Source organism: Mesoplodon mirus, assembly GCF_964341445.2.
Source record: "Mesoplodon mirus genome assembly, chromosome: 6".
Lineage (NCBI taxonomy): Eukaryota > Metazoa > Chordata > Mammalia > Artiodactyla > Ziphiidae > Mesoplodon > Mesoplodon mirus.
In genome coordinates, this window is record NC_138982.1 from 23,500,531 (window position 1) to 23,517,881 (window position 17,351).

Genomic DNA, 17,351 nt, shown 5'->3' on the forward strand with positions numbered 1-17,351 from the left:
CTTGCCCACTGGGCACATGGCTGGCAGGCTTCTGTCAGCTGGCCTAGGCACCTGAATATCACAAACAATATGACTAATTTGGGGAAATGCCCTCAAAGGAAAGGCAGTGCTGAATTAGGGGGCAAAAACTCTTGCATTTTTAAGAAAAAACAAATGGGGGCGTTCATTACTCAAGTTTAAAAGTGCTTCATTTCGCTCCTCCATAAGCTACGCTGCAGCAGAAAAGTTCTTCAAATACACCAAAAATATTTTGATTTATAATTTTTTCCTAGGAACACACCTGTTGTGGAAAGACATATGCCTGTGGTTTAAAGGAAGTCCTGTACTGCTTAGTACAGGATTCTTCACCAACATGACACAACCAGAAATTCAACACCCATAATAAGCATGAGGCTCCAGGATCTCTTAAAGGACAAACAGAAAGAGAAGAAAAAGAGAAAGAAGTTATTGCTGTTGGATAGGAATAATTAGTCTGACATTTTAGAAGCATCTTCTTTTTAATATAAGAATTATTGCACATGCTGTTACTGACAGCCCCTTCCCAGGCCCAATTTTGCTTTTTTTTTTTTTTTTTTTTTTTGTGGTACGCGGGCCTCTCACTGTTGTGGCCTCTCCCGATGTGGAGCACAGGCTCTGGACGTGCAGGCTCAGCGGCCATGGCTCACGGGCCTAGCCACTCCGCGGCATGTGGGATCTTCCTGGACCGGGGCATGAACCCCTGTCCTCTGCATCGGCAGGCAGACTCTCAACCACTGTGCCACCAGGGAAGCCCCCAGGCCCAATTTTGAATTGAAGGCTGAGTTAGAAAATAAGGAAAAGTAAAGATGACTGCTGATCTGTTAAGGGTGCCAGACATTGGTAGGGTTACATTAACTCTTCAAATTCCCATAATTATGATATTTCTCCCCAGACAATACAATCTCAAATATCCAAATTAAAAAGGCAAACTGTTAATCATCTGATGTTTTGTCCACACAAGTACATTTCTGGACAATTAGAGGTGTTTTATTATGTTTCAGAATTCTAAAGTTTCCATATTAAAACACTACAGTGCATGGTAATGATTTCAAACATGTGTTACTTAAATAGTTTATCGTCATTTCTCCTTAAAAAAACAAGACTTCACTCAGTGGCCTACTGTCCACAGCAACACACCCTGCACCCTTCAGTAACGAATATTAATAATAATTGTGAGGCAACAACCCGTTCTGAAGTTGACTGTTTCATCCCTTTTAAAAAGGGTTGCCGTGAAAATGAATGGTGGAAAGCAATATTATCTGAGACTAGTCAGCCTGTCTAAAAGAGTACTTGCTAACCTGTAATAATACCTCAGCCCTAAATAAAGGTAAGTTTTGAATATGTATTAGGTGAGGGATATATTAGGGTTAATTATAACCATTTTCTCTATTTTTCTGAACATGAAAAACCCACTTTCACCCCTTTCCTTGGTAAAGCAGAGTCTACAGGGCATCCAGTCTCAACATTTTACTAATGTTCCCTATATATGCTTAAAAGTATTCGGGCTTCACTCATTTAAAATTTCCTACAATTCATTAAAAAATAACTAATCAGGCTGACCTTTTCTTAATTATACTGAAATAGTGAGATTTTTACTGTACACGCTGTCGTGGGACACACCAATCAGAATCCTTACAAAGGATGAGTGGACAACTCCATAATGGTTAAAAAGAGAGCGGAATTGCAGTTGCGACCCCAGGATTCATCTTCCTGCTTTAGGAACACCAAAGCACAGCTCTTCCCTGGTCACAGCTATTCCCTAGGTCAGAGGTAAGGAAATGGAAGCCAGAAAAAAAACAGGAGGATGATAAATCCAAGGCTGTATTTTCATATTTACCACTGGGAGCAATTTCCCCAATGGCCCTTTTCTTAAGTTATGAAGGTGAAACTTTATGGGCACATTTTAAGTGCATCTCATCCCATATATCAACAAATATGGTAAAGTTTAGTTTTTGCCATCTTTAAAAGAACCAAACCTATGAAGGAGATATATTTAACTATGAAAGCAACAAAGGTTTTGGAGGTCAGCATTTCTGGACAATGATCTATCAAAAGAATAATAAGCAGCTAATGTTCTTTTTAACCTAGACACATTGGCTGTTCAGGAAAGATAGCAAAATGATGGTTATGTTAGATAAAGACTTGTCTACAGCCTATACCTGTTAAAGAAATTGAACCAGTAATTAATGACCTTCCAAAACACAAAGCACCAGGCCCATATGGGTTTACTGATGAATTCTACCAAATATTTAAGGAAGAAATTATAACAATTCTCTACAATCTCTTCCAGAAAATAGAAGCAGAGGGAATACTTACTAACTCATTCTGAGGCCAGCATTACCCTGATACTAAAACCAGACAAGGACATTAAAAGAAAAGGAAACTACAGACCAATATCTCTCATAAGCATTGATGCAAAAATCCTCAACAAAATATTAGCAACAATATATAAGAAGAACTGTACATCACTACCAAGTGGGATTTATCCCAGGTGTGTAAGACTGGTTCAATATTACAAAATGAATTAATGTAAAACCATCACATCAACAGGTTAATGAAGAAAAATCATGTGATTATATCAATAGATGCAGAAATAACATCTGACAAAATCCAACACCCATTCATGAAAAAAACCCTCAGCAAACTAGAAATAGAGGGAAACTTCCTCAACTTGATTTTAAGAATCTACAAAAAAACCTACAGCAATCATCATACTTAATGGTGAGGAAGTTTTCACTTTCTCACCAAGGTCAGGAAAGAGGCAAAAATGTCCCCTCTCATTATTCCTTTTCAACATTACACTGGGAGTCCTAACTAAGAAGAAGGAAAGAAGAAAATGAAAAAAATAGTATGCAGATTAGGAAGGAAGAAATAAAACTGTATTTTTTTACAGATGACATTGACTGTCTAGGTAGAAAATCTGAGAGACAAAAAAATTCTCCTAGAAATAATAAGTAATTATAACAATGCTACTGGACACAAAGTTGATGTACAAAAGTCAATTACTTTCCTATATTCCAGTAATGAACAAGTGGAATTTTTAATTAAAAACACAGTATCATTTACATTAGCACCCGATAAAAGGAAATACTTAGGTATGAATCTAACAAAATGTGTACAAGATCTATACGAGGAAAACTACAAAACTCTGATTAAAGATATCAAAAAGGAACTAAATAAATGGAGCTATTCTGTGTTATGGATAGAAAGACTCAATGTGTCGAGATGCTAGTTCTTCACAACTTGACCTATAGATTCAACACAATCCCAATCAAAATCCCAGCAAGTTATCAATACTTTGTGGATATTGACAAACTGAATCTAAAGTATATGGAGAGTCAAAAGACCCAGAATAGCCAACACAATATTAAAGAAAAAGAGCAAAGTCACAGGACGGACACTTTCCAACTTCAAAATTTACTATAAAGCTACAGTAATCAAAACAGTGTGGCGCTGTGAAAGAATAGATAAATAGATCCATGGAAAATAACAGAGAGCCCAGGTGTCCTTTAGTAGGTGAATGGATAAGGTGTGCTACAACTGCACAATGGAATATTTTTCAGAGCTAAAAAGAAACGTGCCATCAAGCCATGAGAAGACATGGAGCAACCTTAAATGCATATTACTAAGTGAAGGAAGCCAATCTGAAAAGGTAAATACTGTATGATTCCAACATATGACCTTCTGGAAAAGGCAAAACTATGGACACAGGAAAAAGATCAGTGGCTGCTGGGGGTTAGGGATGAGAAAGGGATGACCAGGTGGCGCATGGAGGACTTTAGGGCGGTGAAGCTATTCTATGTGGTGCTGTAATAGTACATACCATCATGCATTTGACATAACCCGTAGAGTGTACAACACCAGAAGTGAGCTCTAACATAATCTACGCACACTGAGGGATAACCCTATATGCAGGTCCATTGACTGTAACAAATGTACACTCTGGTGCAGGATGCTGACAGTGGAGGAGGCTGTGGGTGTGTGTATATGAAAACACTTTGTACTTGCTGCTCGATTTTGCTGTAAAACTAAAACTGCTCTAAAAATAAAGTTTATTTTATGTCTACAGCCAGAAAAGAACAAAAAAAGACTTGCCTACATGAATCATCAATAGAAACACCAAAGGCTGATTAGGACACTTGCACCTCTGTCTTTCACCTACACACTAAAGCCCCCAACCCTTACCTGGCAACTCTTTGTCTCAAAGAGGAATCCTTTTCCCTTATTTCACTACATGGCAATCCAAAGTCTGAACCCATGATCAGGTAATTTTAAGTTTCCTTTATCATTCTATATTTCCTAGAAAATCATCCTTTGACAAAATGTTACAACTGGATCTTTCAGTTTCATTATTATATACCAGTATACCTTGTAAGATAACTATAAAGGGTTTCTTTTTACAGAGTGACAAGGTAGGGAAACAATCCTTTTAATAGCATTCAAGAGTCACAATTATAAATATATAGGTCAAGGTGAATATCTCAGAATTTCTATTTTCTGGTTTTTTTTAACCTAATTTATGATGGTATAGAATAATTTCTGTGAAACTTCTTTCATTCACAAAACTGAAACATCATTTTTTTAATGATGCACATTCCCTGGCTTTATTCATCCTTCTCAATGAAGCCTCAGTTCTTCTAGAACCTCCACACCCTAGACAGCATATTTCCAAATTGACCTGAGTAAGCTTATGGGCACTGATGGGGCAAGAGGGGGCAGTGACCCCAGGAGTCTACAGTGAACACTGAGCCAGAACCCAAGGCCCTTTATACATTTTTTTGGTCCCCATTTAACTCCTGGTATTTAAAACACCAGGTAGTTTAATTAACTACATATAACTACAGCTTTCTCTTTCTTGTACAAGGCGTCAGGGAAGACAAATGACTACAAATTATAGTTTATTTACATCTATATTTGGAAGTACTGATTGGAATGGCTTTTGGAATTCAACATGTAATATTCTAGAAGAGAAGCCAATTCTTCACAAACAAGGAAAATAGCCTGAAGTTAGCTGTATGTGGTACCGTGTATTTCTACATTATAAGTTTCTCACTTAAAAAAAAAGTCATAGGTATCAGAAGATATCTGATGTCTACGTAGCCATCTGTAATGTCTGTTCTAGAAAAATCAACTTTTTTTTTTGCATTCCTGTTAAGATAGCCTGCTTTGAAAACAGGTAGGCTTATCACTTTTACAGCTTTCCCTAAATGTCAGTCAAATAAATTGTTCTCTGCCAGTTCTCAAGTGTAGGAATAGAATGGGGTATGCGGAAGCAAGGTTTACGCTGCTGTTGTAAGCAACGGAATTCTCTTAAATTCCATTTGTGTACCTTGCATCAGCCTAAGAGCTCACAAACGTAGTGGAAATAATCCACACAAATACATCTGTGTTGAAATAATTAATCCTATTTTATGGTCCCCACCCCTCAGCAGTCACTATCAAAAAGTTTAATATTTAATAGTAACACAATTTACTACGGAATCATAACCAGGGCAAAGACGAGCAATTGGTAACAATCAAAGTTAATGTATCTGAGACAACTGGTGGATAAGGATTGTATTAGTTGGTTAAAAACAGGCCATAAGAGGTCTGGAGCTAAGGGCTGTGATGCTGGGGAAGGAGGAGGGCATTTGAATCCTATCAAAGGGTCCCGGGGAGCAGATTCCTCCCTCTGTTTGCTGCGTCTGGGAAGAACAGAACTCTCACCAGGGAAGCTGCAGCTGCGTGCACCCTTGGCTTAATCGCTGTGTAAGGCAGAGGGTTAATTAGCTGCCATTCTTAGCTCCACTTGTTGTTCTAATAAAGATCTGCATAAATCTGAGACTGGGAGTAACCGATCCTTGATTTCATTTGGCAGATGATGGGGGGAGGGGAGGAGTGTGACGACTGTGGGTGTGCTCAGAGCATCTTCAAGTGACCTGGCCTGGGGCATTCTGCCTGCTTGAAAAGTGGTGGACGAAGACCTCTCGGCTGTTTATGGACGCGGGACCCTGCTGGCCAGGCTCACCGCAGGCAGCCTGGAGTGTGAAGCAGATTATCAGGGAATGAAATACACAGAGTGTATTTGCAAAGCACTCAGTATGGATCTCTAAAAGGAGAGGACAGATAAATAATTCAGCATCACAATTCTGTTTTATTATGCCTAAAAATTTCTGGCAATCATTCCTCAATATCCAATACTTGGTTTTCCAATTTCCGATTATCTCCTAAGTGCTATATGTTTTGGGGGGCAGAATTTTTGCATGATACAGTGTCAGAATCGCATTTAGAATCAAACCAGTTCACAAGAGCATAAGAATCTCATGATGTGTCCTGAGGTAGGCACTATCATTATGCCTATTTTACAGACCAGAAGGCCGAGGCAGAGAGGAGTTAGTAGCCTGATGGCCACAGTCAGAATGAAGGGGAAAGCTTAGCAGCTCAGTAGAGATTTTCAGAAAAAAAAAAAAAAAAAAAAGGCCTGGATGGTTCTATTAAGAACACACCACAGAAACAGAGGCTTAGGTACAAAGGAACTGAGAGTGTGGAACAAAGAAGTTTATAACCACCAAGTTGTCTTTTCAGAATTTTCCCATATTATGAAATGCCAACATCTTCCATTTCAGCACTTAGGGAACCACCACCACAACAAAAGAATCAAACAAGTTCATAACACTTTAGAAAGCAACAGTAGTAGAGCAGAAAGAACTGAGATTAATGATGCCAGATGTTACGCAGATTTATGAAAAAAAATTAGTAATATTTCTGGACATTACTCTGTGAATAAAGCATTTGGGACAGGAAAACTGTTGACCTTATTTTATCTCATAACTGTCAGTGTTCTCAGGATAGTTCATTTTGTATGAGGGAAAATACCCATTATTAATAGGCCTGAAGACCATTATATAGGCAGATTTTAAATAATAAATCAACAGATTTCATATAAAGGATATGCTAAAGCAGCTAAGAGTTTGAAAAGGCAACCACAAAACAGCAAAAACAAACTTTGAAAGATGACATTAAATAGAACAGAGCTTAAATTTTATATACGCTTGAGAATAGAGTGTTTGCACATAGGGGCTCTGCCATGAAAGATGGAAATGTGTTTACTACTGTAAACTTCAGCAATTCATGGATTAAATCATGTTCACCAAGCAGGACCACAGTCAGAGGATCTGGGAGGCTGGTGCTGACCTTTTGCGCCCATCAACCTCCACTCCTCTGGCTGTCCCTTTGCTCCCAGCAGTGTGTCACAGCCATACTCTGGCAGCCAGCCATGCCTGACAAAGCAGAGTGTCACAGCAGGCCCAATAAACACCCCCGTGAAGTGTGAACAGGGAGACCTGCCTAGAACAGACCTGCTGGGAACAGAATAGTTACCCCTGGTGCACCCGTCACCTGGCTGGTAACGGTTGGACATCTGCCACCTGACAGATAATCTTTCCCAAGAGATAATATAGTCTCGGCACTACTAATTCAGGAGTAGGCTTTTTTCCAGATTAAAAAATCCAAGGGGTCCATGCTGAGGAGGTGGTGTTTGTTAGAGATTATTTAATACTATCTTCTCTCAGTTAAATGCAGCTGAGAGGGTACTTATCACATCAAATGGATGCCCATTTGGAGTCCTAAATAGAAATTCTGAGAGATAACATCAAGAACAATCCATTATGCTTACAAAGGGCTTTCACATACACCATCTCATTTTAAACTCACAGGAATCCTGTGATTTAGGTACAGCTGAGGATAATGTCCGTTTGATATAATGAACGGAGGGTGAGGAAAGTTAAATGGCTGGTACAAGGTCACACAAGTAATAAACAGTGGAGCTGGTTTTTAAATCAACATCTGTTGACTATCAATACCACGCAAGAAAGGGTGTGTAGCCCCACACTGAAACACAAAACATCTGTTTCTGAATGGACCAAAAGTTCTTGAAAGAGACAAATGTAAATTATGAGAAAAATATGAAAAAAGATGAAAAAAACCCATTTCATGTAGGAACAAGAGTGGGAGCCCTTATAAAGTTGGTTAAATCTGTGTCTTCATGCAAAGCCTACTTCTGAGCTGACAGCATTTCTGGTGTTAAAATAGGTCTGCAGACTCAGTGTGGGGAAATCTTTATTCATAGTCTATCAAACTTACATTTGTGACTGTTTGAAAATAGGTTAGATTGAAGTGTAACATAAATCTAGGGAGAAAAATCAACAGAGACTAGAAGGAAGTGTACCAGAAAAGTGTGTAATAAATCCACTGAACAAAACAATGGACTTTTTTGACTTGTTTTTGATAACTTTGTTTAAAACCCTAGAAGTGTGAACATACCTGTAAATGATGTGCCGATTAGAAACCTTTTTTATGTGTGTTAAAGTATGAACACTTAGTTTGTTACCATGTATTTTACAGATAGTATTCTATTCTTATACCAGATAGGCTATCTCTAGTTGGTGACACTCAAGGAACATTACTAGCTTTAGGTTTTTTCTTACTATTCATAGCATAATTTTCAAAACCTATTTATCCTATTTATGTGATTTTGCTTTAGCCAGGGGTGATTTTTTATTTTTTTTGCAGAATGTGTCTCTAATTTTCTGAGACACAGAAAAAACTCTAACTTACGGAACGGAAACCTTTCTTGACTGCTGAGAGAAGGCTCTGGTGGAGCGCAGGGTCACCTCCATAGAGAAGAGAATGAGGTGATGGGTCCCTTTTAGCTCACGTGGTTCCCTCTGGGGTAAGGACTGCCTCTCGGCACCAAGTTTTCTCTAAGTGTGAAGTGACACCTTATTCCATGTATAAGAAGTGAAGACTTCTTATTCATCTTGTGTGAGGCTCAGAAGTGCCTCATAAATAGTAGAGTCTCAGAAGTGTTTTTTGCTTTCTTTCTTTTTTCCCCAGTTTTATGGAGCTATAACCGACATATAACACTGTGAATTTAAGGTGTACTTGACACCAAAAGTTTCCTGAATAAGTGACTTACCTCTCAAAATAAATTTTTTCTCTAAAAAACAAAAAAAACCCCTCCTCTCCAAATTTCAGCAAACCCCATAAGAAGTACTTTTTGGAGAGTGGGGAGGCAGATGTAGTCCCACGTTGCAACATCTCCAAAAGGAAATATCACACACACAAAAAGCCTTTTTAAGACAAGACCTCCAAATGAGGTTATACGGTGTCACAGAGACAAATAGGATTGAAATAGGAATAGTGAGACTGAAAAAACAAAGTATTTGTCATTTAGTTTTAAATTAGTACATCATGATTGAACTTCACTATCTGGCATGAAGTATGAATTAATTAAAAAAATTTTATAATGATCTTGCACAACTATATTTTCTTTTTGGTGTTAAAACCATTAATTTGTTATATATAGTCTACAATATCACAATTTAATTAGATTCTGTTTTTAAATGCCTTCACTAAAAAAATTTTTATTACTGAAAAACAACAAACATACAAAAATGGAAAAGATGATAATTTCTTCATGTTTTATTAACCAGCCAGGGACCTAAGAGAGACCTCGATTCCCATTTGCCATTTCTCTCATCTAAAACTTCACTTATCTAGTGAGTTCATTCCTGATCATAGTAGATGGAATCTCAGAAAACATTAAGACTATTAATTAACTACTCAATGAAGAATTTCTCATTGAGAACATCAATGAAAACCCCAGTGAAAAACCTTTGGATTTTTGTATTTTCCAAAATACACCCAAATATGTAAAAAAATTGGCAGTTGGTTAGTCTTTTAGTTAAAAGAAGCTGGTCAAAGACATGTAATCACGCATCTAGGAAAACAGGAAGTAAGAATTTTCAGCATTAAGCATACCAGCAAGCCTCAAGGGCTTGGCCATAGGCTCTTTTCAGGTTTCCTGGGAAGCTGTATCTCCTCGTTGACTTTTTGGGTATTTCCTAGTTCAGGAGTTTTTTGGCCCTAATAGCTTGTAAGGATGCATGATTATTGAGATGCGAAAATGGTGACGTGTGTGTGGTGCTGCCTGGTGGCTGTCGGATTTTAATAGCCCACGTTTCCCAAATGAACATCTTCTGGTAGGCACCTAATTAAACATCTAGCTATTCAATTTGAATTTTTATTATTATTTGAAAGCAGAAGGTAACACATTCTTTAAATGCACTTCCCCATCTAAAACGATTTTTCATTCATGCTTATCACACTATGCTTTTTCCTTCTTGGCAAATAATAAGTTTTCGAAAGACCAATGACCAGACTGAATTGGAAAAGAAAGCAGTTACAAACTAGGAAAATTTAAGATCAATAAGAATAAAAATAATAGTGCTAGCGGTAGTATTGGCAGTGGTAAACAATTTACTAAGGACGGACATTCAAGCTTTGCATAGCTCCAGTTCTACACTGGATTACAAATCCCTTACCAGGATTGCAGTCTGTAAGAAGAGAGCAGATAGACAGGAGAACTTTAGAAATGGTGAGCGCCGGACTCCAGTTGTCTTTCAGGATGTCCAGACAGATCACGCCTTGGCTGTTAATATTACAGTGATAAATTCTGGTTCGGAAGGTAACCTAGAAGAAAATGTAAAGTTGATATAAATAGACACACTGTTTATTTATTCATAAAATTTTATTATAGTTGATTTACAGTGTTGTGTTAGTTTCAGGTGTACAGCTAAGTGATTCAGTTATACATAAACATATATTCACTCTTTTTCAGAGTCTTTACCCATATAGGTTATCACAGAATATTGAGTAGAGTTCCCTGTGCTATACAGTAGAGGTCCTTGTTGGTTATTGATTTTAAATATAGTAGGGTGTGTATGTTAATCCCAAGCTTCTGATTTATCCCTCCCTGCCCACATTTCCCCTTTGGTAACTATAGGTTTGTTTTTGAAATCTGTGAGTCTGTTTCTGTTTTGTAAATAAGTTCATTTGTATCAATTTTTAAAATTAGATTCCACATATGAGTGATATCATATGATATTTGTCTTTCTCTGTCTGACTTACTTCACTTAGTACGATAATCTCTAGGTCCATCCATGTGCCTGCAAATAGCATTATTTCATTCTTTTTTGTGGCTGAGTAATATTCCATTGTATATGTGTGTGTGTGTGTGTGTGTGTGTGTGTGTATATATATATATATATATACACACACACACACATATATATATATATATACCACATCTTCTTTACCTATTGCTCTGTCAATGGACATTTAGATTGCTCCCATATCTTGGCTATTGCAAACAGTGTTGAAATGAACATTGGGGTGCATGTATCTTTTCAAATTATGGTTTTCTCCGGATATATGCCCAGGAATGGGATTGCTGGACCATATGGTAGCTCTATTTTTAATTTTTTAAGGAACCTCCATACTGTTCTCCATAGTGCCTACACCAATTTACACTCTCACCAACAGTGTAGGAGGGTTCCCTTTTCTCCATACCCTCTCCAGCATTTATTGTTTATAGACTTTTTGGTGATGGCCATTCTGACTGGTAGACACACCATTTATTAGACAAAATAATCCAATGGTCACTGGTTGACCCTATACTTAATTGTTCCTTCGGCACATGAGAAGAATCAATAAACAAAATCATTATTTTAGAACTTCTCATTCTGGGCACAGAGGACTAAACCCCAGCGGCAAAATCATGACATTCTGCTTTTGATGAAGAGTCTAATCACTTAACGAACATTCTGGGGGCTGAATTTGCTCTTGGTGAAATGGCAGGAATGCTCGTAGGGGAAAACTAACTCAAGGCTCGAAAAAAAGTTCACAGAAAGACATTTTCAAAAATAAAAATGGCAAAGGAAACTTTTCTTAGATTCCAGTTATTTGAAGGATTTTGCACATTATTAAATTAAAAAAAAACACATGGCAATACTACAAAAAGGAAATAAACATTATTCTATGTTACAGTTTAAAAACATGAACTAGGGAACGTATGTAAATAAGACACTTAGTTCATGGAAAAACTGTATTAGTTATAATTTTCCTCCTTAAATTCTGTATTTTGAATGTAATATTAGTGCAGCCTACCTATAATAGCTAGATCGCCACTGTACTTTGCTTAGGCATAATTCTGAAACATGCTTATAAAAATTTTTCAAGAACTTTGATTGAAAAAGTTAAGTCCAAATCAGTTTTGTAACTCTGATAAAATTCTGTCTTATCAATACAAAAGTCTTATGTAAGCAACAAGATTTTAATGCTATTTACTAATATCATGTTTATAAGTGTCCTCAAATTTATAAGCTAGAATATTTAAAAAATCTTGGTGTTCTCAAGACCAGTCCTTCTGGTACTCTAAGTTCAAAATGACTCTGAACCAAGAAACACACACATGGCAGATCTTTGTAGGTGCTGCCACCCCACCAGAGCATCCAGTATCTACTCAAACATCAGATTTGCTGAGTTTTTATGATGTCAAGGTCAGAAAGGGCCTTCTATCAATATTACTGTTCAACACATGGTACCATTCTCAGGCTAGATGAGCACTAGCCCTGTTAGCAACACGCCAGACCAGATAACCTCGAGATACCCCTGCCAACCCCACACATCCCAAACACCCAGAAACGTTGAAGAAAATATAACTAACAGTCTTTAAAATGCATAGCTGAATGGGCAAGGGGCATCCCCAGAGGCCAGAACTGAAAACCAAAAATTACAGCTAGCACATGAGCTGACAGTGTAGCTGCCAGGGGTGGGGCTTGGGTTTTGATGCCCTCATGGAGAAAGAAGATGAAACCTTAGGTCTGTAGGTGGTGAGGGTTTGGAATTGAGAGCCCTTACATAAATTAGGCCACCGGAGCAACTAGTCTTTCAGTAAGTGACTGAACCTGAAAAGATAATGCCTCATGGAAGAGAGAGCTAAGACACTAGCCAGAGAGAACTTGGGCACTGGAATTGGGAGAAAAGTGTTTCACCTGAGAATTCTAAATCCTGGGCACATAGACTATGCAAACACTAACTAAAAAAGAGCTAAAAAGAGCTTTTTTTTTTTTTTTTTTTTTTACTATCAGATCAAATACATGCTTAAGGCAAAACATATAAATATATTTAAGGCAAAAATGAATAAAGAGAATCACTGCATTATGACGAAATTAATAATTCACAAGGAAAACATAACAATTCTGAATGTATTATACCTAACAACATAGCCAAAAATATAAAAAGCAAAAGTTGGAGGAATTGTAAGGAGAAAATGACACATCTACAGTCAAAGAGGGATATTGTCACTGCAGTAGATTTGGTCAACCAGACCAAAACATAGCAAGGATACTGAAAATATGAAAAGCCAAATTAACAAAATCAAGGTACTGAATGAAGATGAAATTCCATGCTCAACAACTAAAGGATACTTATTCTTTTCCAAGCACATAAGAAACATTTATAAAAACTGATCACATGCTAAGCCACAAAGAAAGCTTAACATATTTCCAAAAATTATTAAGACTATTAAGGTCCCCCTTCATACGTTTACAAACTGAAAAATACATTTTCAAATAATTCTTGGATCAAAGAAAAAAAATCAGCTATGTTTATAACTGAGTGACAATGAAAATGTTGGGTTGCCAATACCAAAATCTGTGATTTGCCTAAAACAGTTAATGAAAGAGAAATCTACAGTTTCAAATGCATATATTAAAGAGGAAGAAGTTTCCTGAGATGTGTCCAAAGGAAGAAAAAAGGATAGAGCAAATCCCGTGAAAGTAGAGAAGAATGGGCCGAAGTTAATAAAATAGATAATAACTGTGATATTAAAATTCTTCAGAGAAGTGAGAGTACCTAGCTGTTTAAGTGCTAGATGAAAAGACAAAATACTTTTATGATCTAGTGTACGTGGTGAGTGGCTTTTGTCTATAATACCATATTTTAAAAACCTATCTGAGTAGAGTTTCCTGTGCTATACAGTAGATCCTTGTTGGTTACCTATTTTATATATAGTAATGTGTGTATGTTAATCTCAAACTCCTACTGTATAGCACAGGGAACTCTACTCAATACTCTGTAATAACCTATGTGGGAAAAGAATCTGAAAAAGAATGGATATATGTATATATACGTATAACTGAATCACTTTGCTGTACACCTGAAACTAACACAACATTGTAAATCAACTATACTCCAACAAAATGTAAAAAAAGAAAAACCTAGCTCAGACTACTCTGAGCCAGTTAATCATCAAAATGAGTAAAGGAGGGAAGTATTATTATTGTACTCACTTTATCTTTTTTTATTATTTTTATTATTTTTTACATCTTTATTGGAGTATAATTGCTTTACAATGGTGTGTTAGTTTCTGCTTTATAACAAAGTGAATCAGTTATACATATACATATATTCCCATATCTCTTCCCTCTTGCGTCTCCCTCCCTCCCACCCTCCCTATCCCACCCCTCTAGGTGGTCACAAAGCACCGAGCTGATCTCCCTGTGCTATGCAGCTGCTTCCCACTAGCTATTTACCTCACGTTTGGTAGTGTATATATGTCCATGCCACTCTCTCACTTTGTCACAGCTTACCCTTCCCCCTCCCCATATCCTCAAGTCCATTCTCTAGTAGGTCTGTGTCTTTATTCCTGTCTTACCCCTAGGTTCTTCATGACATTTTTTTCCCTTAAATTCCAGATATATGTGTCAGCATAAGGTATTTGTCTTTCTCTTTCTGACTTACTTCACTCTGTATGACAGATTCTAGGTCCATCCACCTCATTACAAATAGCTCAATTTCATTTCTTTTTATGGCTGAGTTATATTCCATTGTATATAAGTGTCACATCTTCTTTATCCATTCATCCGATGGTGGACACTTAGGTTGCTTCCATCTCAGGGCTATTGTAAATAGGGCTGCTATGAACATTTCGGTACATGTCTCTTTTTGAATTATGGTTTTCTCAGGGTATATGCCTAGTAGTGGGATTGCTGGGTCATATGGTAGTTCTATTTGTAGTTTTTAAGGAACCTCCATACTGTTCTCCATAGTGGCTGTACCAATTCACATTCCCACCAGCAGTGCAAGAGCATTCCCTTTTCTCCACACCCTCTTCAGCATTTATTGTTTCTAGATTTTTTGATGATGGCCATTCTGACTGGTGTGAGATGATACCTCATTGTAGTTTTGATTTGCATTTCTCTAATGATTAATGATGTTGAGCATTGTTTCATGTGTTTGTTGGCAGTCTGTATATCTTCTTTGGAGATGTACTCACTTTAAAAAGAAGCTGAAAGTATGTGAGGTCGGTAGATGCTAACTAAACTTACTGTGGTACTTATTTCAAAATATATACATATATCAAATGAGTGTGTTGTACACCTAAAATTAATACAATGTTATATGTCAATTATATCTCAATAAAACAAAAAATTTTTTTTTAAATAAAGAAATTGGGGAATCTCCATGCTGTTTTCCATTGTTGCTGCACCAATTTATATTCCTATGATATGATCCAGCAATTCCACTCCTGGGCATTTATCCGAAGAAGAAGACGAAAACACTAATTTGAAAAGATATATGCACTCCTATGCTCATGGCAGTATTATTTACAATAGAAGATATGGAAGCAACATAAGTGTTCATCAATAAATGAATGCATAAAGTTGTAGTGTACACACACACACACACACACAAACACTGGAATACTACTCAGCCATAAAAAAGAATGAAATCTTGCCATTTGCAACAATATGGATGGACCTAGAGGGTATAATGCTAAGTGAAATAAATCAGACAGAGAAAGATAAATACTGTATGATTTCACTTATATGTGGAATCTAAAAAACAAAACAAATGAACAAACGTAACTAAGCAGAAGCAGTCACAGATACAGAGAACAAACAGGTGGTTGCCAGAAGGGAGGTTGGTGGGGAGAGGAGAGAAATTGGTGAAGGAGATTAAAGGTACATGACAAACTAGCAATTACAAGATAAATGAGTCACAGGTATGAAATGTAGAGTGTGGGGAATATAGTCAATAATAATGTAATATCCTTTGCATGGTGACATATTGTAACTAGACTGATTGTGGTGATCATTTTGAAATGTATAGAAATACTGAATCACTATATTGTGTATTAGGAACTAAGACAGTGTTGTAGGTCAACTATACTTCAAAAACAAACTCACAGAAAACGGATCAGATTTGTGGGCAGAGGGGGAACTGGATGAAGGCAGTCAAAAGATACACACTTCCAGGGACTTCCCTGGTGGCTCAGTGGTTAAGAATCCGCCTCCAATGCAGGGAACACAGGTGTGAGCCCTGGTCCGGGAAGATCCCACATGCCACGGAGCAACTAAGCCCACGCGCCACAACTACTGAGCCTGCGCTCTAGAGCCCGCAAGCCACAACTACTGAGCCCGCGTGCCACAACTACTGAAGCCCACGCGCCTAGAGCCCGTGCTCCACCACAAGAGAAGCCACTGCAATGAGAAGCCCGCGCACCGCAACGAAGAGTAGCCCCCGCTCGCCACAACTAGAGAAAGCCAGCGCGCAGCAATGAAGACCCAAGGCAGCCACAAAAAATTTAAAAAAAAAGACACACACTCCCAGTAAGATACATAAGCACTAGGGACATAATGTACAACATGGTAAATATAATTAACACTGCTGTTTGTTATGTATGAAAGTGGTTCAGAGAGCAAATCCTAAGGGTTTATGAAAATAAAAATACATATTTTTAATAAAAATTTTTTCCCTATTTCTTTAATTTTGGATCTATATGAGATGATGAATGTTCACTAAACTTATTGTGGTAAAAAAAATGAAGAAACTGAGGCACAGAGAGGTTAAGAACTGGCTCATGGTCCCACAGCTGGTAAGCGGTGGAGCCGGAATTTGAACACAACCTTGTTGATCCAAAAGTCCATGCTCTCCTGTTCAGCCTCAATGCTTGTTCTTTTATTTTTTTAAAAAACTTTTAATTTTGAGCTAAGTACAGATTCACATGCGGTTGTAGGAAAGAATACAGACAGATCACCTACATCCTTCCCCCACTTTCCCCCAATATCACAGGAGAGTGATACCGACACAGTCCGCTGACCTTCCCATACATCACCAGTTTTACATGCACTGATGGATATATGTGTTCCTATGCAATTGTATCGGGGTAGATTTGTGTGCCCACCACCACTGTCAAGACACAGAACAGTCCATCACAAACATCCTTTGTGAGACCCTTCACTAGCCACAGTCCTCCCCCCACTTCTGAATTCCCAACAAACACAACACTATTCCTCTCTCTATAATTCTGTCATTTCAAGAATGCTATATAAATGAAATCATACAGGATGTAACTTTTTGAAATTGGATGTTTTTCACTCTGCATAATACTCTTGTGATCCATCTAAGTTGTTGCATGTATCAAGCCTTTGTTGTTTTACTGTTGA

The 17,351-nt window shown here is 37.5% G+C and overlaps 1 protein-coding gene across 2 annotated transcripts in view; it reads right to left on the reverse strand.

The window, feature by feature from the left end:
* LOC309806948 (ubiquitin-conjugating enzyme E2 E2) overlaps positions 1-17,351 on the reverse strand; it is a 357,479-nt gene that overhangs the window by 40,351 nt on the left and 299,777 nt on the right. For both annotated transcript variants that reach the window (XR_014294465.1, XM_082626045.1), the window contains one exon: positions 10,383-10,530. Coding sequence is in view for 1 of the 2 variants with exons in the window: in XM_082626045.1 (XP_082482171.1) it covers positions 10,383-10,530 (148 nt within the window). In the remaining variant the exon portion in view is untranslated. The remainder of the gene's footprint in view (positions 1-10,382; positions 10,531-17,351) is intronic.